Source organism: Myotis yumanensis, unplaced genomic scaffold (genome assembly GCF_028538775.1).
Source record: "Myotis yumanensis isolate MYYU_CA2020_CCGP unplaced genomic scaffold, mMyoYum1.0.hap1 SCAF_5, whole genome shotgun sequence".
Taxonomy (NCBI): domain Eukaryota; kingdom Metazoa; phylum Chordata; class Mammalia; order Chiroptera; family Vespertilionidae; genus Myotis; species Myotis yumanensis.
In genome coordinates this window covers 107,481,598-107,505,207 of record NW_027223756.1, presented here as the reverse complement: position 1 = coordinate 107,505,207, position 23,610 = coordinate 107,481,598, and the positions used below count along the sequence as shown (strand labels likewise).

At 46.8% G+C, this 23,610-nt stretch overlaps 2 protein-coding genes across 2 annotated transcripts; one reads left to right on the top strand and one right to left on the bottom strand.

Annotated features, from left to right (window-relative positions):
* Nucleotides 1-451: 451 nt before the first annotated feature.
* Nucleotides 452-8,453, top strand: CCNA2 (cyclin A2). Its single transcript, XM_070416908.1, has 8 exons — nt 452-674; nt 1,760-2,000; nt 4,159-4,271; nt 4,447-4,670; nt 5,525-5,732; nt 6,297-6,410; nt 6,749-6,882; nt 7,564-8,453. The coding sequence occupies exons 1-8, from the start codon at nt 474-476 to the stop codon at nt 7,610-7,612; spliced, it is 1,284 nt and encodes a 427-aa protein (XP_070273009.1). The 5' UTR covers nt 452-473; the 3' UTR covers nt 7,613-8,453.
* On the bottom strand, nt 8,313-23,306 carry EXOSC9 (exosome component 9). The gene is made up of 12 exons (XM_070416907.1): nt 23,173-23,306; nt 22,647-22,741; nt 21,288-21,407; nt 21,072-21,174; nt 19,568-19,705; nt 16,201-16,283; nt 14,767-14,899; nt 13,612-13,700; nt 12,843-12,989; nt 12,129-12,313; nt 8,745-8,823; nt 8,313-8,455 (listed from the first exon to the last, which is right to left on the bottom strand). The coding sequence occupies exons 1-12, from the start codon at nt 23,236-23,238 to the stop codon at nt 8,371-8,373; spliced, it is 1,323 nt and encodes a 440-aa protein (XP_070273008.1). The 5' UTR covers nt 23,239-23,306; the 3' UTR covers nt 8,313-8,370.
* Nucleotides 23,307-23,610: the final 304 nt, after the last annotated feature.

Sequence of the window (23,610 nt, the reverse complement as noted above, 5' to 3'; positions counted from 1 at the left end):
CCCCGCCTCCCGCCCGCGCAGGCGCTGCCCTCCGCCTAAGGCAGGCCCCGCCTCCCGCCTAAAGCAGGCCCCGCCCCGCCCGCGCAGGCGCTGCCCTCCCGCCACGCCCTGCCACGCCCCTGCTGCTCTGCGGGCGCGGCCGCCTTCACTGCGGCGCCCGGTCGCCCTGCTGACGTCACGGGCTGTGGGCCTTGCCATTGGCCCATTTCAATAGTCGCGGGCTACTTGAACTGCTCGAACAGCCGCCGCTCCGCGGGTAGCTCGCTTGGTCCCGGGGTCGCTGGCCCTGCACCCGGGCCGTGCCTGCGCTTTCGCAGCCTCTCGGCTCTCGGCGATCCCGGGCGGGCGGGCGGCGGGCGGGCCGGGCTGCGGCGGGCGCCCACGGCGGGAGCGTCCTCGGCGCGGCCGGTCGGCGGGAGCGAGTGCACGCTGCTTGGCGCCGCCGGCGGACCCGCCGCGGCCTCGGAGCAGGGATGTTGGGCTCCTCTGCGGCCCGCGAGGCGGGCTCGGCGCCGCTCACCTTGCAGCAGACGGCGCCCCACGAGGACCAGGAGAACATCAACCCCGAGAAGGCGTCTCCCGCCCAGCAGCCCCGCACCCGGGCCCGGCTGGCGGTCCTCAAGGCCGGGAACCAGCGGGCCCCGGCGCCGCCGCAGAGGCCCAAGACGCGGCGGGTAACGACGAGCGTGGTTCTGCTCGGGACTGGGCGGGGAGAGGGGCGAGAGGGCGCGCTGGGCTTGGGGAGCGCGCTGCGCTTGGGGGGCTCGCTGGGCTTTGGGGGGAGCGCGCTGGGTTTGGGGGAGCGCGCTGGGCTTGGGGGAGCGCGCTGGGCTTGGGGGGGCTCGCTGGGCTTGGGGGGCTCGCTGGGCTTGGGGAGCGCGCTGGGTTTGGGGGAGCGCGCTGGGCTTGGGGGAGCGCGCTGGGCTTGGGGGGCTCGCTGGGCTTGGGGAGCGCGCTGGGCTTGCGGGGAGCGCGCTGGGTTTGGGGGAGCGCGCTGGGCTTGCGGGGAGCGCGCTGGGCTTTGGGGGGCGCGCTGCGCTTGGGGGGCTCGCTGGGCTTGCGGGGAGCGCGCTGGGCTTTGGGGGGCGCGCTGCGCTTGGGGGAGGCCTGGTCGGCGGCCCCGATCCCTGGCCTCTGACGCGTTGGGGTGCCACCGGGAGGTTCTCCATTGCCCTCCGGCCGCGCTGTGTGTGCTGCTCGCCTGCTCTGCTCCCTGTGGGTGGTTTCTCTGCAGATAATGGGGCCAAGCCAAGCCCTGCCGCCTGTGTGGGCTCTGCCGCCACCACGCCTCGCTCTGAGCTTTTAAACCCCAGGACCCCCCCCTCCCCCCAATAGAGGGAAGTTAGGAGGTCACCTCTGCTTCAGGAAAGGATATAAAAATACTTTGTTTTTTGGTAAATTCCGCCATCTTCCCGGACTTGCTCTGTTGCTCCACCCCGGGGTGAACGAGGTGCACCATGTTTTCGCGTCTCTTTCCTAAGCTTGTCATCTTTGGGGCCCTCCGTCCCTCTTGTGGCCTGGACTGGTTTTTCACATTTCCGCTCAGAATGACTCGCTCTGACCTTTGTGTACGCGCCTGTGGCCAACTGAGCCACCCCTTCTTCTCCTTGGCCACCCCCACTTCCTCCCCTGGATTTTGGCCCAGGAAGGTATTTTCCTGATGGAGTCGCTGGGGGTAAAGCCCCGGCCAGACCCATAGGGGAAGCAAGCCAGCCTCCATCTGATAAGCTCACAGCCCATTCATCACTGGTTTCTCTAGGCTGCTCCTCTGAAGGATCTCCCTGTCAATGATGAGCGCGCCATTGTTCCTCCCTGGAAGGCAAGCAGCAAGCAGCCTGCCTTCACCATCCACGTGGATGAGCCGGAGGAGACTCGGAGGAGCCCAGGCGAATCTAAAGAAACAGAATGCGAAGATGTGCTGGCCTTTCATTCAGCTATTGCTTTGCCTGAACCCAGAAAACCCCTGGTACCTCTTGATTATCCAATGGAAGATAGTCTGGGTAAGCTTTAACGAACATCCGGATCAAATCGGTGTGATCATAATTGCTGAGTAGGTTGGGTTCATGCTGTTTTGCATGGTAAGGCATTATCTCATCTCATCCTTTTTTTTTTTTTATATATTTTATTGGTTTTTTACAGAGAGGAAGGGAGAGAGATAGAGAGTTAGAAACATCGATGAGAGAGAAACATCGATCAGCTGCCTCCTGCACACTCCCCACTGGGGATGTGCCCGCAACCAAGGTACATGCCCTTGACCGGAATCGAACCTGGGACCCTTCAGTCCGCAGGCCGACGCTCTGTCCACTGAGCCAAACCGGTTTCAGCTCTCATCTCATCCTTACTACACAATGACTTAGGTTTAATGTCACGGGTTTAGAAAGGGCGTGACTTATCTCAGACCTCACAGCTCATACATGACCCGGTGGCCCACACAGAGACCCAGATCCAAACCGGGTGCTCCTCTCCGTACACTGCCAGTCTCGGCAGTGTAACTAGATCTCCTGGTTTTCATCGGACCCTGGAGATGCTCCCAGGGTTGGGAGAATAGATTTCAGTTCTGTTCATTCCAAAGACTCCCTTGGTGCCTTCCACTCCAGGGAGGGCTGTGTGAGCGTTTAGCTTGACCTGCCCTGGTATCTAACAGCTCTTCTGGCTTTAAAATGTTGTTTCTGTGAGACCAGGCTGAGCCATCCTCTGACACCAGAGAGGAACGCTGTCCTGTGAGTCGGTGGAGCCAGAGGTATTTGTACGTAACCCGTGTAAGGAGAGGAGCAGATCTGGGCAGCTGTGCCCACAGTGGACTGCTTCTGTACAGTGGGGCTGTTGAGTCACTGGACAGCTCACTAAATCCAAACTCGTTTCACTTTTTAAAAAAAATATATATTTTATTGATTTTTTTTTACAGAGGGAAGGGAGAGGGATAGAGAGTTAGAAACATCAATGAAAGAGAAACATCGATCAGCTGCCTCCTGCACAACCCCTACTGGGGATGTGCCCGCCCACAGTCAAGGTACATGCCCTTGACCAGAATCGAACCTGGGACCTTTCAGGCCGACACTCTATCCACTGAGCCAAACGGGTTAGGGCTAACTCGTTTCACTTTTAGTCCTGCTGGTGAGAGATGCTCAGGAAAGTCCTTTGGAATTAAAATAATTTATGTGGCCCTAGCCGTTTGGCTCAATAAATAGAGCGTCGACCTCCAGATTGAAGGGTCCCAGGTTCAATTCTTGGTCAGGACACATGCCAGGGTTGCAGGCTCGATCCCCAGTGGGGGGCATGCAGGAGGCAGCCGATCAACGATTCTCTCTCATCATTGATGTTTCTCTCTCTCTCTCCCTCTCCCTTCCTCTCTGAAATCAATAAAAAGAATCTTAAGAAAAAAAGTTGTTTTTATCTAAAATTTGCAATAAATTTTAACCTCACAGTGAACCTTGAAGTGAAAACAATAATGGATGATATTTTTTGCTTCAAAAGATAATTTAAAATTGCAAAAGATGAATCACTTGTTGAACGCAGTGTTGGCCCTTCTAGCAATTGCCTAGATTGTGCTTCGAATTCATCAGACTTGGGGGTGTGCAGATTCTTAGAGCAAATCCTGTGTGTCATCTTAGAACTTGGGTTTTCATCCTGTCCTAATAGAACCACCGAGCCACTGTCTCTTGAAGATGAGTGATACTCTAACCTAATACCTGATCCTCATACTTATGCTCCTGTGATTGGTCTATCAGTATTTTTTCTTGTTAAGTAAATTCATTCTAAAGCTAAGTGGACAGGTACTAAAAACAGAGTGAAGTAGTGTGTATACTTTGTCATCGGTGAAATAATTGCTTTGGTAGTGTGGGACGCCTAGAAGGGCAATCACTTTTGGCAATTAAATAGAAAAATTAAACGAGGGCCCTAGCCAGTTTGGTTCAGTGGATAGAACATCAGCCTGTGGACTAAAGGGTCCAGGTTCGATTCGGGTCAGACACATGCTCCAGTTGTAGGCTCAATCTCCGGTAGGGGGCGTGCAGGAGGCAGCCAATCAATTATCCTCTCTCATCATTGATGTTTCAATCTCTCTCTCCCTCTCCCTTCCTCTCTGAAATAAATGAAAATATAACAAAAGAAAAAAGAAAATTGAACAAGGAACTTAATCGTACTTTTGAATTCTCCCAGAGTCACCACACGCTATGGACATGTCCATTGTGTTGGAAGAGGAAAAGCCAGTGAGTGTTACTGAAGTCCCAGACTACCACGAGGACATTCACACATACCTCAGGGAGATGGAGGTAACGGCGCTCGGGACCCCCTTTCTGTCCTGTTTACTCGGTGGGCGAAACGGCGTCGAGGGCGTTTGCGAGCGTTTTGACTGCCCGTGCTGTGCTTGGGCTTCTGGCACCTAGCTGCTTTGCTAACGTAGAGTAACCCAGCTGCATTCACACTGCTAAGTGACTTTCTCCACAGATTAAATGCAAGCCCAAAGCGGGCTACATGAAGAAGCAGCCGGACATCAACAACAGCATGAGGGCTATCCTCGTGGACTGGCTCGTGGAAGTCGGAGAAGAGTATAAACTACAGAATGAGACCCTGCACTTGGCTGTGAACTACATCGACAGGTTCCTTTCCTCCATGTCGGTGCTGAGAGGGAAACTGCAGCTGGTGGGCACGGCTGCTATGCTGTTGGCCTCGTAAGTCAGCCTGGCTCGTTCGGCTAACGGATCGGTGCCTTTCTGTGTAGGGAACTAACCCGATTTTAACGGTGTGACAACATCACACAAGGCAGAGAGTCGGTGACTTCCTCCGTGGTGACAGGTGTGGGTGGAACTTGCCTAATTTAGGACATTACTTTTCCAGATCTGGGTCCCAGGGTACCTTGTTGAATGAACTTGTAGACTGGCTACATTTGAATACCAGATTACAAAGTTTTAAAGTGTGGTCCCTTCCCTTCAAAAGCGCTTTCCAGCATATGAGCAAAATCTCATTAAGACATGAAAGCTAAATTTTAAAACTAAAAGATAAAATGTTTATTTTTCTAAGGAAATTTCCTAAATGTTCAGTTACCTGGTGTCCTTGAGCATTGTTCCTGTCTTGGGAAGTCTCATGCTTCTCATTTATTTCCTTTGACTGCACTGGGAGAAAGGTCTCAAAAGTCCTTCATTGATCTGGGTCTTCTAATTAGCATTTACCCAGTCTCCTCAAAAACAGGCAATTGGATTCGTTTTGTGTGATCTGCTAGAGCAGCGGTTCTCAACCTGTGGGTCGTGACCCCTTTGGGGGTCGAACGACCCTTTCACAGGGGTCGCTTAGGACCATCGGAAAACACATAGATAATTACATATTGTTTTTGTGATTAATCACTATGCTTTAATTATGTTCAATTTGTAACAATGAAATTGGGGGTCACCACAACATGAGGAACTGTATTAAAGGGTTGCAGCATTAGGAAGGTTGAGAACCGCTGTGCTTGAGGGATTTCAGAATTGGGATATTCATGCTTGCTTCTCTTTTAGGACTGATTTACTTAAAACTTTTTTCCTTGCAGAAAGTTTGAAGAAATATACCCCCCAGAGGTAGCAGAGTTTGTGTACATTACAGATGACACCTACACCAAGAAACAAGTTCTGCGAATGGAGCACCTCGTTCTGAAAGTCCTTTCTTTTGACTTAGCTGCACCAACTGTCAATCAGTTCCTCACCCAGTACTTTCTGCACCAGCAGCCTTCCAACTGCAAGGTTGAAAGTTTAGCGATGGTAAGTTCATTTTGTTGATGCAAGATTGTTAGGTCACAATTAGGGACAAGCCCTGGTTTTATTATGCAGCTCTGGTCAAGGGATTTAATATTCCAGAGACAGATTCATGCTGCATTATGGAAGACTCCCATTGGCAAAAGATAATAGGAATAAAGTCTTGGGAAATGGTTATTTTTAAGTTATTAAAAGTGCTCTGGCTGGGTGCCTCAGGTGCTTGGATCTCGTCCCGTACACCAAAACACCGAAAGGTTGGGGGTTCAATTCCCAGCCAGGGCACATACTTACAACTGATTGATGTTTCTCTCTCTCCCTTCCTCTCTAAAATATATAGTATATTTTATTTGGGTGGGGATTTTAAAAAGTTATTAAGAGGAAAGAGGATGAGAATGGAAAACACTTAAGATAGTGAATGTAAGATAGTGAATGTATCTAAAAGACGAGGCGATGGGAATTTTTCCCCTGTGGTTGCTCTACAACCAGCCTCGAGGGGAAAATAGGTCAGAAGGCTTGAGGTTTGAATTCTAGAGCTCTTCTGACTATAAAACGTATTACTTTTCATTCCAGTTTCTGGGAGAGTTAAGTTTGATAGATGCTGACCCCTACCTTAAGTATTTGCCATCAGTGATTGCCGGAGCGGCCTTTCATCTCGCACTCTACACGGTCACAGGACAAAGCTGGGTACGTATCACACCGTCACACACCTACCGTGGGTCTTAACCGCTCTCGCCGTTAACTGACTGACCTGGGAAACTTCACGTTTCGGCGTGTTTGTGAGGTAGAACGCTGTGTTGTTGCTTGGATTTCCAAGGTGAGCTGAAAGCATTGCCTCCCAGCCTGCTGCAGGGAAAGTACTCGAACTCGATCCAAGTCAGCATAGAAGCGTTGCAATGCCGGCTTCGAACGCTGGTAGACCTGTCAGGTGCTGTTAGTACTGGAACTGAGCTCCAGCTCAGTGCCAGCTGTTACCTTGTGTTGCTCCTGAAATCAACTCCCGCGGTGTTCCGCTCCCTCTGCAGCCCGAATCCTTGGCACAGAAGACGGGCTACACCCTGGAGAGTCTGAAGCCCTGTCTGCTGGACCTGCACCAGACCTACCTCAGAGCGCCGCAGCACGCGCAGCAGTCCATCCGAGAGAAGTACAAGCATTCCAAGTAAGACGTGACATTCAATTTTTTTTCTCATATATTTTTATTGATTTCAGAAAGGGATAGGGAGAGAAAGGAACATCAATGATAGAATCATTGATCGGCCGCCTCCGGCACCGCCCCGACTGGGGATCGAGCCTGCAACCCAGGCACGTGCCCTTGACCAGAGTCGAGCCCAGGACCCTTCAGTCCACAGGCCAACACTCTGTCCACTGAGCCAAACCTTGTAAATCCCACCAGAGAATATTTTTTCCATGGTTTTTAGAGTCGAGGGAGGGGGAGAGACGGAGAGAAACATTGAGACACATTGACTGGTTGCCTCCCACATGGGCCAGAACTGAGCCTCTTACTGAGGCTCATGCGCTCGTGACCCTTCCAAGCGGGCCAACGCTCTATCCACTGAGCCAAACCGGCTGGGGGCAACAGGATTTAAAGGCGCTGGCTTTCCCAGGGCGTCGTATGGTTCCGAGACCCATGACATTTGACCTTTATGGAAGGATCCTCAAATTGGGCACAGCCTCCTTAGGGGCTGTCTGTCCTGTATTTGAGGGAGAAGAGGGACGGGGCATGCGTGTGTGTGTTTCATAATCATCTGCTTACTCGGGTAGAAGTAGCATTTTATAGTTCCTGGTATATCCCTTCACTCGGTGAACGTTTACTAAACGTGGATTTTTTTCCCGCTTACAGGTATCATGGTGTTTCTCTCCTCATCCCACCAGAGACACTACATGTGTGACAGTGAAAGACTGACTTTGTTTTGTAAGAGTTCAATCAACGTATATGGTGTACAGTTTTTAAAGTTTTAATTTTACAATCATTTCTGAATACAGAAGTTATGGTCAAGTACAAATTATGGTCTCTATTCCTTTTTAATGGTTTTAATTTGTATATCTTTTGTACATGTACTAGCGTATCTTAGATATGTGGCTGATTATGAGTGGTTTTGTTCAAGTATTAATGATGCCAGCTGTCAGGATAATAAGAATAAGAATTAATAAATTGATCTGGAAAACTTAGTTTGTAAGTCAATTTTAATTTGAGGTAAAAATTTGACTTCAGGGTTTCACCGAAAAGTTAATTTCTCCCGTGGGGACTGAAGGGTTCTCCTAAAATTTAAAAGACTTCAACTACCTTATAGTTTCAGGAAAACAGACAGTAGCTCTGACATTCACTTTCCTGAGCATCCGACCAGTTGCTGGCGTGCGTAACCCAGGTGTCGGGAGTGGATCTGCTAGCTGACCAGCCGTAGTCCTTGGTGCACGCCGGGGAAGGCCCTCCACTCCTCGCTCACCTGGACACTCCCTGGACACGGCTGAAGTGGCAGTTACTTAGAACCTGCTAAGTTTTCCAGAAGGTTTGTCAAGAGCATAATGTAAAAACGAAGGAAGTGACTAGATTTTATAATGGATTTGTGAATAAAAAACGTTCCAGGTTGCTAGCACTTAAATAAATATCCTTTTAATAGTTCTGTACACAGATACAACCACGTGAGCTTTAATTTGCAGTTCTCTTCTTCCTTCTCTTTTTCACTGGTGCTGTACTTGGTGCTTTTTCTTGTTTTGCACTGATGGTCTGTGTTCTGTGAATAAAGTAAATTAAGAGTTTACAAACAGCACTAGTACGAGAAGTTGATTCATCCCACTGCACAAAAACAGGAGGCCTGCCCTTTTCCCAGTAGGATGTAACACTTGCCAACTATGACAGTAAAACAGTGGCTCTGAAAGGCATCCAAACAATTCTATAGAATTAGGTCCTAATATTTATAGACTTCAGGTTACGAAACCAAAGAACAGCTAGATTTCTAATGAGAAAGAGACATCTCTTTGTTTACAGTAGAGGAAAAACAGAAACAAGCCAGAAACTGTTACCTTGTTTTCTTCGGATTCTTGTCTGGTTCTAAAATGATTGTCTCTTCTTCTTCACTGTCTGACAGCACAATAGGGGCCTCTTTAAGAAAATGTTCAGGAAGCAATGTGAGCACAGGCACAGATGATGGTTAGCATTTCTGAGCAATACGTTGTTTTTAAATTAAGGTATGTACATTGTTTATTTAACAAAAAACAAATTAGTAGCTCCCTGTATTGAGAAGGTCTGGAAGCAAACCCTCAGTATCTCTGAGGTGGGCCTGTAATCTCTTTAAAAGTTTCCAAATTGGTTTCCATAGCAGCAATTCTAAAACTTCCACACAACTAGAGCCCGGGCTACTCTGGGTGCGGGCTGCCAGGCCTACTTGGTTCTTTCCTTCCCTCGGGTAACTTCTTTGAGCTTTGAAACAGTATGTGCTTGACTCCCCAACATGTGTTTAATGACATCACCATCCAGTACATTCATAATAGAAAAGTTAGGGGAAATCTGTATCTATAGATGTGTGTGTGTGTGTGTGTATCATCTCGTAGAACCAATTTGGAAACAAGATGCCACTCTATAAGGTACCACAATTTATCTTAGAATTTGCTAATTTTAGAGATCTAAATTTTTCATTTCTCCCTATTATAAACACTGTAAAGGAAATACCTAGAAACATAGTTGGGCCAAAAGGTATATATACATCCCCAAAAATACTGCCAAACCCCTCCATAAATATTGTTCCAATTTACATTCCAAGAAATAGTCTATGAAGAACCCACTTTCCCATACAACCTCGCCAATGCTGGTATTTCTCATGTTGCCCAATACAGTAGTCCAAAAATGCTCTCACCGTTTTGCTTTGAATTCATTTCCTTCATTACTACCAGGGTTGGCATATGTAACTGGCCACTTATATGTGAGAATTACTTTGTAGTTTCTCCTGAGCCTTCATTAATGATATATAATGTGAATTATCCCTTTTCCCAGTTGGTTGTTGATATATCAGGTCTTTATGTTTTGAGTTTTCAGTTAGTTTCTCACTTTGTTTACATGCTTTCAAAAGGCTTTACCTGCTCTGTCCTCCAAACTGTCTTAGGTCCACCTTTATCATTCAGTTGAAAATATTCTAGCAGTTAGTCTTATTAATCTTAGAAAAAGAGTTCACAAATATATAAAGGGATATATGAAAGGATGCTCACTGTTGCACTGAAATAGTATATCAATAAGGGAATAACTAAACCAACTAGTAACATTCAACACTATAGAATTCTATGCAGCATTAAAGACTGGCTGATGTACATGTAATTATATGGAGTCTAAAGCTTCATTTATGGTCTCTCTGTGGAAGCAGCTTATATGCTGAAATTATATCCTATATAATAAAAGGTTAATATGCAAATTGACCGAATGGCAGAACAACCGGTCGCTATGATGTGCACTAACCACCAGGGGGCAGATGCTCAACACAGGAGGAGTGCCTCTCAGCCAAAGTCAGGTTCACGGCTGGCAAGCGCAGCAGCGGTGGCAGGAGCCTCCCTCCTCGGCAGCAGCACTAAAGATGTCCAGCTGCCGGCTCAGGGAGTGGGCCTAGCCCAGGGATGGGCAAACTTTGACTCGAGGGCCACCATGGGTTCTTACACTGGACCGGAGGCCGGAACAAAAGCATGGATGGGGTGTTTGTGTGAACTAATATAAATTCAAAGGAAACATCATTACATAAAAGGGTACAGTCTTTTTTTCTTTAGTTTTATTCATTTCAAACGGGCCGGATCCGGCCCGCGGGCCGTAGTTTGCCCACAGCTGGCCTGGGCCATCAGCTGGATATCCCCCGAGGACTCCGGGACTGCAAGAGGGCACAGGCCAGACTGAGGGAGCCTCCCCAAGTGCACTATTTTTGTGCACCGGGCCTCCAGTAGTAAATATCTGGACCAAGCTCTGGAAGAGTGATGCCAAACAGTGACCCCTGGGACAGTGAATAAAGGTCTCAATCAATGGGAATGTTTTTCCTACAAAACCCCCGCAAGCTCAGTCATGCTCACAGGCACTGAGTTCCTGAAAGGCAGGCCGGCCTGTGCATCACTGACGCCTAAGTGCATCCTTCAGTTCCCTGCCCACCTAATGCCTAGATTCTTCCTCATATGGTTTGTTTTTACTACATAAACAACTCATGTTTATTTTCTAGTGTGGGCCAAGCATGAAGTTGGTTTGTTTTTAAAAAATATATATTTTATTGATTTTTTTAGAGAGGAAGGGAGAGGGATAGAGAGAAACATCGATGAGCTGCCTCCTGCACACTCCCTACTGGGGATGTGCCCACGACCAAGGTACATGCCCTTGACCAGAATCGAACCTGGGACCCTTGAGTCCACAGGCTGACGCTCTATCCACTGAGCCAAACCGGTTAGGGCTGAAGTTGGTTTTCTTGAAAGAAGAAACAATTTCTCCAGTTCTATGTATTTCAGAATGCAAGAAACACCTAGGACTACACGTTTTCCAGGTAATCATAGGACTTTGTACCAATGTAGGAGCCAGAATTAAGTGTTCCCGGTCAAAGGCACATACCTAGGTTCCAAATTCGATCCTCAGCCCCAGTTGGTGCAGGAAGCAACCAATTGATGTGTCTCTTTCACATCTATGTCTCTGTCTCTCTCTCCCTCCCTTCCTTCCACTCTAAAAATCAATGGAAAAAATATCCTCAGGTGAGGATTAACAAAAAAATAAGTAAAATTTGGAATTCAGTTCCTCGGTCACACAAGCCAACATTTCAGTGCTCAACAGCTGCATGTGGGTGGCTAGTGGACCTGTTATATTAGACAGTGTAGATGTAGGACATTTCTGGTACTGTAGAAAGTTCTATTTGAATGCACTCTTACATTATAGGCTTTATGTCTCACTCTAAAAACTACAAAGAAAAATTAGCATGCAGGAATAAGATCTTTAAGAAACCTCCTTAAAACTGGCCCAGATAGGTACACATAAAAGAAAAGAGAACAAAACATTAAAAATACAACTATTACATACCAAAGAGCTACCACTACTCCACAAACAAGCATATTCTTTTAGAAAAGAATTGGAGTTAATGCAGTTAGCTTCAACAGTTTAGTTGAAATTCAGTTCCTCTAAAAACAGGAACTGCTTATATAAAAATAAATCCCTATCTTAGTGGTACTTTAATCTATAAATAGGGACAGATTCTATTCACATATGACTACATATGTAATTTACATGTCTACATAATAGCTATAGTAAAAGGGTAATATGCTAATTAGACCCGACACCATTCTGGACAAAGCCAGGGTCATAGGGAAACCTGGGTCCCGGTGCCAGCAGCCAGGGGAAGGAAGGCCTACTCTTGCACGATTTTCGTGCATCGGGCCTCTAGTCTGCCATAAAGTACCACCCACCTTGGCTTCCAGTAGTGGAGACTTCCATTCCCACGTCCGTCCTCACACCATCGAGAATGATGGCTTCATCGCTGCCACCTTCATCCTCATCTTCCTTCTCAGAGTCTTCAAGGTCACCCCAGGAGTTCTCCACTCCTTCTCCAATCTGGGCAGTTCCAGGAGTCCAGAGCACAGGTTTAGAAACACTTAACAGTTAAAGGAAGTTTTCTTCTTAAGACAGAAGTGTGCCTCAAAGTCTCAGGAGAAGAAATTTACTAGTAGCTATACTATGGGTGGCTGAACAATGAAGAAAAAACATAACTCAAGATTGTTATGGACATAATGGTGAGAAACATCAAGAGACTGGCTCTGAACATGTTAGTTGTATACTAATAAATTTGGTGAATGTAGAAAAAATTCAAGAACAATGTGTAATAGTGTAGAGTGCTTGACCATGCCATTGAGAATAAAGACTAATTTTTCAAAAGAAAATGAAATGCTATGAATTGGTTCGTTAGAGAATTTTCTGGATTTTGTAGGATAGCTGAAGAGAAGGTGGACCTTAGACCATCAACTTACTGACTCTTCACTATCTGGTGATCTTAAATGTTTTTTAACAAAGTACAGTGTTTCAGAGAAACGTCAGTGTGTACCCCTTCCACAGCCTAAGAAGGCCGCAGTGGAATGAATCTTGTTGCTACTGGAAAAGCAAACCCCAGCACCCAGGAAGGATACGCGTCTGGAGGAGGATCCGCTGCAGCGAGGACTTCTTCTGCTTTCTCCTCGACGTCAGAGGTGTCAACAGGGGCCTTTTCCATTCTAAATGCTGTGATCCTTTGTTTTGCTATGGACTCTGCAAAGCCAAACTTTCCACCTTCTTTGCTGTGTGTGGTATTTGGGGGGGAGGAAAGAGATGGGGGTGGATGATAGGTGGACGAGAAGACAAAAAAGGAAAACAAAGTTAACTATTTTACCCTTTGGTGAGAAATACTGGAAGTTATTTGAGTAACTTAACCTCACAATTTATTATGCCTATCAAGAGACATAAGTTCCTGTAATTACCATGTATTGAACCATGTGCTGGGCACTTGCCAAGGGCTTAAAGTAAGTTCTTTTCTAATCCTCAAACCGGCATACAGGCCGGCATTAACCAACCGCCTGTGTTGTAGAAGACACTGATGCTGGCTAACGGTCCTGCGTAATGTCACATGGGGAGAAGACGGGAACCGACCAGTGTGTGTCCTTTCAGTTAATTTGCGTTACCAGGTTCTTTTTCCTAAGAACATGTTACTTTCTTTAAAGAAAAATATTACATGGCTTTTCAATACAGATTGTTTAAGCTGGAATACAATACAACAAACAGTTCAATCAACTTTCAAAAAACATTTAGTATATTCAACTGAGATTAACAGATAAGGAAAGTGTGTGGTTACCCCTGTGCAAGAAGAATCCTCAACAGAAAAATCTATAAAAGACCACGTGGTCCGAACAAAATTAAACTTACCGAACCTTCTGGTCATTCTCCAAAGCCTTCTGGATTAGCTCTGTGACTTCCGCTACTTTCACACCAGCTATTTTACTGCATCTCAAAACCTGTTCATAAAAATGAGTTATTATTTAAAGACAACGAACCAAATAGCTTTGTCTAAGAAAACCAAGAACGAGATTAGTTTTTCTAACTTTACAACTAAGCCTGCCTTTGTTTCCAAATATAAAAATAATGTAATGTAGACATAAAATAAAGCAAGTTGTGAGAGTCGTTTTAGAATATTGGAAGGACTCTCACACCAAGAAAACAGACCCAAAAACATTCCTGTGGCAATAACATTCCCAGGAGAGGCCAGGTCGTCCTGCACACACGCGCGCTGCACTGCCTGCCTGTGAGGGAGCCACAGCACCCGGCGCAGAGCACGCCGGGCCGCAGAGCACGCCAGGCCACAGAGCACACCGGGCCACAGAGCACACCGGGCCACAGAGCATCCCTGGAGCTTCCGGAAGGCAAGGCTCTCGGGCGTCGGGCCCAATGGATGTGTCTCTGGAGACAGGGAGCCGGGAATGCAGTGATGAGAAAATTACATGTACTGCACACTTACCGTACGCTACAATGCCACACACCTACTTACCTTTATATTCTACCCATAAGGGTCACTAGGAACTTACTCCCTATTTTACAGATGAAGAAGCGGAGGCATGAAGATAGGAAATCATTCGCCAAGGCCAGTCTAACGCAGAGCGGGAGCTCCAACCAAGCAGGCTGTGCTCAAGCACCCGAACCTACGGTACCTGGCAATCTCTTTTCTAAAAGCTCATGGGAATCTGATAGGGAGCTGCGTTTGAGAACTGCTTATTATACCCAAATTCTAAAAGTACTTTACTTTTAACCCAATTCCCATTTGTGACACTTTTTTATAGAAATATGAACCTCTTTCTTCCCTGGAAAGTACAGTGTCTCTCTACCTAGAGAGGTGAGACGCTGGAGGCCATATGTGGGTGCAGAGGGAAGGGGGACGGTAACTAGTCTCATCGACAGGTGATGACAGTGCTGCCACCAGGTTCCCGCACCTGAGGGTGAACCACTGGCAATGCCCTTGTTGGATTTTAGTTAAAAAACAAATAAATAAGAAAAAGCTTCTATAGGGGATTTCACCACAGCACTGACTTGCTCGTTCAGCAGCATTATCCCCCCGCTGGACTGGATGGTGCAGATCTCTCGGTGCTTGTTCACGGCAATCACCAGCAAGCCGTCCATGACACGCTCCTCTCGCTCGCTGGGATCCACCAACAAAAATGTTCTGAAAGGAATGTTAAATGGACCTGAACAAATCATGTCAATTTTAAGGTAATGGATATTTTTTAAAGATGGCATTAATAAAGTCAACACAGTAAAGCCTACGCCTGTGAATTTGAGTCACTTTAATGGGAAAAGATACAAGAGCATGTCTGTTTTTATGGATCCAAAGTAATGCTCTGTGTATATTGCTAGCTGTCCCAGTAAAATCAAGTTCATAATAGTTTTTTATTTGAATAATATACAATCAAAATCTAATGCGATCACCTGGATTAAGTAACTTGTACCTCATTAGTAAAACTTGATATTTGGTTAATCTTAGAGTCTCCTTAATGGCCTGTGCTCCGGATGTCTTCCAGGTTCTGGTAATGGCTCATCTAGACAACACCATTTCTGTATGTCTAATGGTAGCCTCAGTCACTTGTTTGCTGAGCCCTTCAAATGTGGTGAGTCCAAGCTAAGTGCACAGCACTGGAGTTCGAAGATTTAGTAGAAATAAAATGTATTTCATGAACAAATTTAAGATAATGATTCCGTATTAAAATAAGGTAATACCTTAGATATATTAAGTAAAATTAAATATATAAAAATTAAATTTACTTCTTTTACCTTTTCAATGTCTGGGAAAATTTAAACTGCATACATGACTCACGTATTTCTGCTTCAAGGTGCTGGTCCATTTCCCTCTAATGAAATTCTACACTACAGTGACTGAAAGCTGAAAGCTTTCCTCTGGTTCTTATTCATGAAACTGTTAAAATATGTATACCTCCCTTTGTTTCTCAAAGATGTAAGGCCCAGGCTTTCATGTGAAGGCACCGGCATGGCCCAAGGCCCCCAGGTTTGCTGCCGTGGGAGGAACCAGCAGGGATTGTGAGGAAACTGGGAGCCGAAGGAGCCGGCTTTCCCAGGCGAGAACCATTTCCCGTGCCTGCTCCTAGAACGACGCCACTGAACGTGTCCCCAAGTCCTGCTTCCGTTAATCCTGATTCTCCCCCCGCTTCCCCAAATCAGAGCTGAGCATACAGTTCTCTAAACACCCGCACATCTCCAGGAAACAGAAGCATTTACCACGTGGAAGTAAATTCATAAATCTATGATACGCCATGAAAAGAAAAATGTCTCTTCTATGGAGAAAGCTCTTTGCCAACGACAGCTCTTGTAAGAAAGGGCTAACGTGAGAAACGCAGCTCTTTCTGGGCTGGGAGGGGCTGTAGCATGAGGAGGGCTGGCTCACTTGCCCAGCACACCTCCCAGCCGCGCTGCTCACGTCGGCCCACGTCGGCCCACGCGGGGAGGACTCACCCCTGCTGGAAGAAGGCGAAGCTGACGCAGATGGGCATGTGGTGGATGCTCAGCGGGACGGGGTCCCGCTCTTCCGGAGTGTACTGTGCGGAAAGAAGTCACGAACATGCGAAAATCATCTGGTGCATCAAACAGCAAAATAAAAAATGAACTTCCCTCAACCCTCAATGAGCACTTAAATAACCTTTTACAATTACCTATCCGCCTTTGTCGCTCATGTTCCTTCAAACTTTATGCATTTGTCAAAAAGCTGCATTGAGGTATATTTTACACACCATAAGTACACTCATCGGAAGGACAGGATTCACGTTTTAGTACATTTTTAATACATTTACATTTATGTAACATCACCACAATCCAGTTTTTTAACATTTCCATGACCACTCTCTCCCCACAACCTTCCTTGAGCCTGTTTGCAGTCAACTCTCACTCCCAGCCCCACGCAACCATCAATCTACTTTCTGTCTATAAATCCGCCTTTTCTGGGCATTCCCTGTAAGTGGAATCAAACAATTTTTAGTTTCGCATCCGCCTCCTTTCAGCTTAGCATGTTTCACCCATCCTGTAGTATGTATCAGCAGCTTGGTGCTTTCTACTGCTGAACTGTAGTCCATGGTACGGACAGACCACACTCTGTTTCTCCATTCTCCAGTGATAAGCATTTGGATTGTTACCAGTTTGGAGCTATTACAAATATGCTATGAACACTCACATAAAAGTCTTTGAGTGAATGTACACTTTCCTTCGAGTAGATTTCTAGGCATGGAATTTCTGGGCTCTACACGTTTACACTTCACTTTTTAAGAAACAGCCAACCTTTTCCATCATGGCTGTACCACTTTATATTACCACCAGCAATAACTCTCCAGTTTGTTTTTCTCTTGCTGCATTTAAGATTCTGTCTTTAATTTTTAGCATTTTAATTATGATGCGTCTGGGCATGAATCTGTTTGGGTTCTTCTTGTTGGGGTTCTCTGTGCCTCCTGCACTTGTGTGGCTTTTTCCTTTACCAGGTTAGGGAAGTTTTCTGCCATTATTTCTTCAAACATGTTCTCTATCCCTTTCTGCCTTTTCTGGCACACCTGCTATTCTACTATTGTTAAGTTTCACATTGTCCCACGGCTCCCTTAAGCTGTCCTCCTGTTTTTTGTTTTTTTCTTTTTGGTTCTGATTGATTTTTTCAACCTTGTTTCTAATTCACTGATTCGATCCTCAGCTTCCCCTAATTTGCTGTGTATTCCTTCCATTGTGTTATTTGTGTTATGTCATTCTTTATTTCCAACTGTTCCTTTTTCATAGTTACTATATCTTTTTTCATGCTATTGACTATCTTTACCATCATTACCCTCAACTGTTTCAGATAAATTTCTTTTCTCTGCTTCATTTATCTCCTTCTGGCAATTCTCTTGTTCCACTGGGTTGTTTCTTTGTCTCCTCCTTTTGGCTGTTTGTTTGGGTTTGTGACTATGTGTGTATTAAGTAGATCTTCTACGCCTCTCAATCTCTAGTGCAGGACAGTGTCAAACACTGATTCTGACTAATTAGATCAGGCAAAGACTCAAAGCCTCCAGAGATCGCCTCTACCTACAGACTGATAGGATTCCAACTTGAATTGCCCCCAGGCAATCATCCTCAGATGTGGCAAGTTTTTTCCAACAGGGTGGGGCAGTTGCTTCTGCCTATAGGCTAACTGTTACTTTTAATCTCTTAAGTGGCCTCAGGGCAAGGTGTTTTCCAATAGGGTGTGTCAACTGTCTTCCCCCCCAGACAAGGCAGATGTCTGTGTGGGAAAGATGTCCTCTGCTGCGTGAGGGAATGACTCAGCCCAGGAAACTCGGGGTTGTCTGCCTTCTGAGCTCTAACCCTGGAGTCCTCCATCCTGGCTTCTGCTCATACAGCTCCAGTCCACTCTGCCCTCCCTCTGCCAGAGCACAAGGTGGGTGGCTCCACGGGGAATTTTGTGCATTGGCCCTTTAAGAGGGTGCCTGAATTTTCAGCTGTCACTCCCTGGCAGACAGCAACCCCACTGCTTTTTACAGCCAGATGTTATGTGGTTACCTTCTCAGTTGTGGCTCTTTGCAGGGGGGTCCAGCTTGGGAATTAGATCCCAGAGTTCTCAGTGGCACCCCCCACAGCTGAGGTATCTCTCGGGAATCTCAGTTGCTGTCTGTGGGTGCCAGGCCAGCCCTTCTGCACCCCCACCCCTCCTATATCAATCTCTATGCCAGCGGTTCTCAACCTTCGGGCTGAACGACCCTTTCACAGGGATCACCTAAATACACCCTGCATATCAGATATTTACATGACGATTAATAACAGTAGCAAAATTACAGTTATGAAGTACCAACAAAAATAATTTTATGGTTGGGGGTCACCACAACATGAGGAACTGTATTAAAGGGTCGCGGCATTAGAAAGGTTGAGAACCACTGCTCTATGCGGTCTCCACCTTTGGTCCTCAGGTATTAGGTTTCTCTCCTGCAAGTCTTCCATTGATTATTCAGGAAGTTTTCTGTATTTTAGTTGTTAATTCCAGTTTGGTCCTGGGAGCATGTCTGTGCAGCATCCACTTACTCTGCTGCCATTTTTAATCCCCTCTACAGTTATTTTTAATTGATACCTTTTTTTTTTGTCTACTAATCGCTCTTGTTTTTACTTCTTTATACCATCTCCCTCCTCTAAAAGACCACATCTCCACTGTCCCTACCTCTAAGCCTTTAATGATCTGCTCCCCTCCAATGACTAAGGGCAGCATCATGAATAACTGCCTCTGATGTTTCCTTTCCTAACTCCAGGACTCAAATTACCACCACATGCGCTTTCACTGCTCTAGCATGTAATTTACATAAATTAAGATGGACACATTCAACGGCGGTTTTCCAAGCGTGGTCCTTGCACCAGCAGCATCAGAGTCACCTGGGAGCTGATGGCCGTGCACTATCCTAGGTCTGGCCGCATCCTCCGAGGGTGGAGCCGAGCGGTCAGTCAGAACAAGCCTTACAGGTATTTCTGATGGACTTTGCCACAAAGTAAACACAAGCATCTCACTGTGCCGAGACGCGTGTATTTTTCACACAAATGGTCTAAACGAAAAAGAACTACTTCCCCTATGCTCAATGCAAAGAAGTCATCTAGTTCTATTCTAGAAAGCCAGGCTATGGTGTGCTTTTACTAACGGACACTTTAATAGAGGATATTTAAGAGATTTCAAGGACCATTTTGATGATGTGTAGTTTTTGCCTTGCAAACAAATTTTAGAATCTACCTAATTTCCATCCACAGCAAGACCTGACCAACAAGCTGCCTGCACATCGAGGATGGATGTTCACTCACAGAGGGGAGCACGGCTCACATCGTGGGCGCTTACCAGTGTCACTTCATCTCCTTGGACAGACACGTCGGGTCTTCGGAAGTGACACAAGGCTACGATGGCAGCAATGCTGGCGGCATCAATAATATTTCCATCATGATTTAATAGATGTAGGTCCACACGTATCTGCCAAACCTGAATGTGAATTTAAAACAAAAATAAATCCTAACTGATCACAACCAGTGGCTATTTAAAAGTGACACTATGTGCCAAATTTTCTCTTGCTGTTCAAACAGGGTTACTTCTTCTCTTGTTATCAATAAAACTATATTTAGAAAAATGTTAAGTCAGACCAACATCTGAAATACCAATAGTTCACCCTTCTATGAGTCATCTGACAACAGTAAAGTATATGCTCAAAATATACAAACCATTCTACATTTAATACTAAAATTTCCCTAACAAGCCTAATTATATCTTTATTGTGTCTCCTAAATCAAAAACCTCACCCTCTTAGGTTTTACTTGATAATTTTTATGAAAACACTGCAAGTAATGCAAGTAGTAAGTGTCACAGTCAAGCTTGGAATGTGGAAAGGCTAAGGGACTTTTCTGAAGTGAAAAGGATGGTCAAAACCCCTAGCTGGCTTGGCTCAGTGGATAGAATGTCGGCCTGAGGACTGAAGGGTCCCCAGTACAATGCCAGACAAGGGCACATGCCCAGGTTGGCAGCTCGGTCCCCAGTAAAGGACATGCAGGAGGCAGCCGATCAATGATTCTCTCTCATCATGGGTGTTTCTCCCTCTTTCCCTCTCCCTTCCTCTTTAAAATCAATAAAAAATATATTTTTAAAAAAAAGATGGTCAAAATGCCCTAATCAAGATTAAAGCTCTAATCCCATCAGGCACCACAATAAGATTTCCAATGCCAGCCTGCCAGTGACTCACTGTGCGGCCTATCCAGACAAAGGACTGAATCTGTTCTTTAGTTCTTCATCCAAAAAGGAAAACATCGCCCAGACTGGTTTGGCTCAGTGGATAGAGCGTCGGCCTGCGGACTGAAGGGTCCCAGGTTCGATTCCGGTCAAGGGCATGTACCTTGGTTGCGAGCACATCCCCAGTAGGAGGTGTGCAGGAGGCAGCTGATTGATGTTTCTCTCTCATCGATGTTTCTAACTCTCTATTCCTCTCCCTTCCTCTCTGTAAAAAATTAAAATATATGAAAATAAAAATATATGAAAAACCAGTTCTTTGGCCGGGTGCCCACAGACAGCAACTGAAGTTCCCAAGGGATACCTCAGGTTTGGCAGATCCGTGTGGACCTACATTTATTAATAAGACATTTTTACACAAATTCAAGATGCTTTTTTTTTTTTACAATGTTTTTTGTCCCTTCAGAAAGAGATGACACAAAGTTCTAGAGGTGGCACCCAGGCACATTTGCACTAAAGTGAACCAGTATAAAAATAAGTTAACTGAAACTCTGAGAATTAATGCAGAGATACAGGGATCCATGAATCAACAATATTCACCCTAACCAAGAATTCTGGGCATACTCCCCACCTTTTCACCAGCAACAACACAGAGAGATTCAGTGTCTATACACTTCGAATTTCTTAGACATCTTTCCAAGAGACGATTCAACTTCACCAAGAGGTCTGACTGCCTATGAAGACAGGAATGGGCTGATGTCATGAAATACGACACAGGGCATCGGAACAATACCCGGCCGCCGCGCTCGTCTCTGCTGAAAGCAGCTTAAGGAGGAGATTTAAATACCTGCCGGGTTCAAAAGCCGGGGCAGCCATCTGAGAGAGCTCAAGGTTAAAGAAGAGTATACCTTCTGTTGCCCTATTGAGTTTTGGAGACACAAGTTCACAGGAAACCTGTCCGAGAACTCTGCAAAGACAAAGTACAGGTCCGTTGGAGAAATACAAAGACAAAGTACAGGTCCGTTGGAGAAATACATTTCCTTCCCAATTAAAAAAAAATCTAAAACAAATACTAATTAAGTTTCAGTCTTACTCTGAGTAATAAGACACTCAGCAAGATATATCATTAGAGGCTTTATATTACATATAAAGTATAGTAGTAGAATATAGACAGGAAAAAAGTACATATTGGTGTACCCAAAGAGAGACAAGAAAAAAACATCTTATTTACAAAACTGATTATTCCACAGATCCTTAAAAAAAAAAGAAATCAATGACCTTACCTTCTCTTTTCTAAAATAAGTATCTATTGATACAAGATACCATGAAAACTTGAGATTTCGTAAGAAAGAATTTTCCTATGGCACCGGTTCACCAACATTATCTGACCGATGTCCTCACAACTTCCAAACGAATGTTAAAAACCGAATTCTCGGACTCACCGGGGCCATGAAGGCACGCGGGGGAGACCGGGTGGAGACACAGGGAGGATGCATTTATTTGCAGCCAAGAAGCAAGGGCTCAGGAGAAACCAGCCCTGCTGTCACCTGGACCCTGGACTTTTGCCACGTTGGGACAATACATCTCTGTCATTTAAGCCACCCAGGTAGTGGCATTTCATGACAGCCCTAGCAAACTAATACACACCTTTAAAAACACTCCTGAAAAAAGAATAAAAAAAAACCAAAAACCTAATTCTCCTGTCACTCAGGAAAAACAGGAACAAACTCGGTGCCATCAAGAACTATGTGAGGCCCATGCCCTGGCCGGTGTGGCTCAGTGGGTAGAGCGTCGCCCTGCAGACTGAAGGGTCCCAGGTTCGATTCCCGTCCAGGGCACACGCCTGGGTTGCGGGCTCCATTCCCAGTGTGGGATGCGCAGGAGGCAGCCGATCCCTGATTCTCTCTCATCATTGATGTTTCTCTCTCTCTCTCTCTCTCTCCCTTCCTCTCCCTTCTTCTCTGAAATCAATACAATATTTTTAAAAAAAGAACTATGTGATACCCATGTGACAGAAAACACAGTTATGATTAAAAACTGTAAGTGTGACTATAAATAAGAAGCAGATCTCGCATTGCAGGAACGATACTGATTTCTGGCAGCCGAGCGGAGCGGGGTCCGGACTTCCCGGCTGCTCGCAAACCACCGAACCCATCACGTTCTTCTGAACTTCCTGCCCCCGAGCTTCTCGGGCGGAGGCTGTCACCTGGTCTTCCCGAGCTCCACCACACAGCAGCCATAATCCGTCCCGAACGAGATCCTGATGCTCCTGTAATCGTAGGTCTGCCGGCCGTCCAGCCGCTGAAAGCACAACAGTCATCGCTCAGCGGTTCTCAACCTCCTGGCCCTTTAAATACAGTTCCTCACGGTGTGACCCAACCATAAAATTATTCTCGTTGCTACTTCATAACTGTCATGCTGCTATTGTGTTGAATCGTCATGTAAACATCTGAGATGCAGGACGGTCTTAGGCGACCCCTGGGAAAGGGCCGTTCCACCGCCAGAGGGGTCGCGACCCACAGGTTGAGAACCGCTGGTAGTTCCCCAGCAGCACGGCGGGAGCAGCCACTCGGGGCGGCCCGGGGCTGGGCCGCGGAGGGAAGGGGGTCCGACCACCCGCGTGGGAAGGGGTCGTTCCCTCGTTCGGAGCCTTGAGAGGGACCCACTGGAGACGGGGCACACCCCCCAGGGGTCCCGGGCCTGCGGGGGCCGGTCCGCGCGCGGCCGCCTACCTTCCGCTCCTCGATGGCGCGGAGGAGGAAGCGGCGCTCGCAGTTGGAAAGCGGCGTCTCCTTCATGCCGCCGGGGCGCGGCACCCACGGGCGCGGGAAGCTGCGGGGAAACGGGAACCCAAGCCTCGGCACGCGCGGCCCGCTCGCTGGCGGCGCAGGTGTTTGACGTCATCAGAGCGGCGCCGGCGCTTTGCGTCATCAGCTCGGCGGCGGGTCGTGCGGAAGCCGGCGCGGGGGGCGCCACTGCGCATGCGCGGGCGGAGGCGGCCGTGGGAACCCGGACGCCCGGGGCTGCGCGCCTCCGAGTGGAAATAGCTACTTCTTTTCTCCGAAAGTGTAGGGGCGGGGGGACCCCAAAGTAGGCACCCGTCGTAGAAGTTAACGTCAGGGCCGCGCTCTCGCCCCGCACCCTTTCCCAGCTCCAGCGGGGCAGGTGGC

What these genes read in the sequence shown, in the direction of transcription:
- CCNA2 (XM_070416908.1), top strand. Translation starts at nt 474, where the DNA reads ATGTTGGGCTCCTCTGCGGCCCGCGAGGCGGGCTCGGCGCCGCTCACC. An exon ending in CATACCTCAGGGAGATGGAG is followed by an intron (nt 4,272 to 4,446) that starts GTAACGGCGCTC and finishes CTTTCTCCACAG; the next exon opens with ATTAAATGCAAGCCCAAAGC. An exon ending in AGGTTGAAAGTTTAGCGATG is followed by an intron (nt 5,733 to 6,296) that starts GTAAGTTCATTT and finishes TTTTCATTCCAG; the next exon opens with TTTCTGGGAGAGTTAAGTTT.
- EXOSC9 (XM_070416907.1), bottom strand. Translation starts at nt 23,238, where the DNA reads ATGAAGGAGACGCCGCTTTCCAACTGCGAGCGCCGCTTCCTCCTCCGC. An exon ending in GTGGAGCTCGGGAAGACCAG is followed by an intron (nt 21,408 to 22,646) that starts GTGACAGCCTCC and finishes TTGTCTTTGCAG; the next exon opens with AGTTCTCGGACAGGTTTCCT. An exon ending in GAGAATGACCAGAAGGTTCG is followed by an intron (nt 12,990 to 13,611) that starts GTAAGTTTAATT and finishes TACCACACACAG; the next exon opens with CAAAGAAGGTGGAAAGTTTG.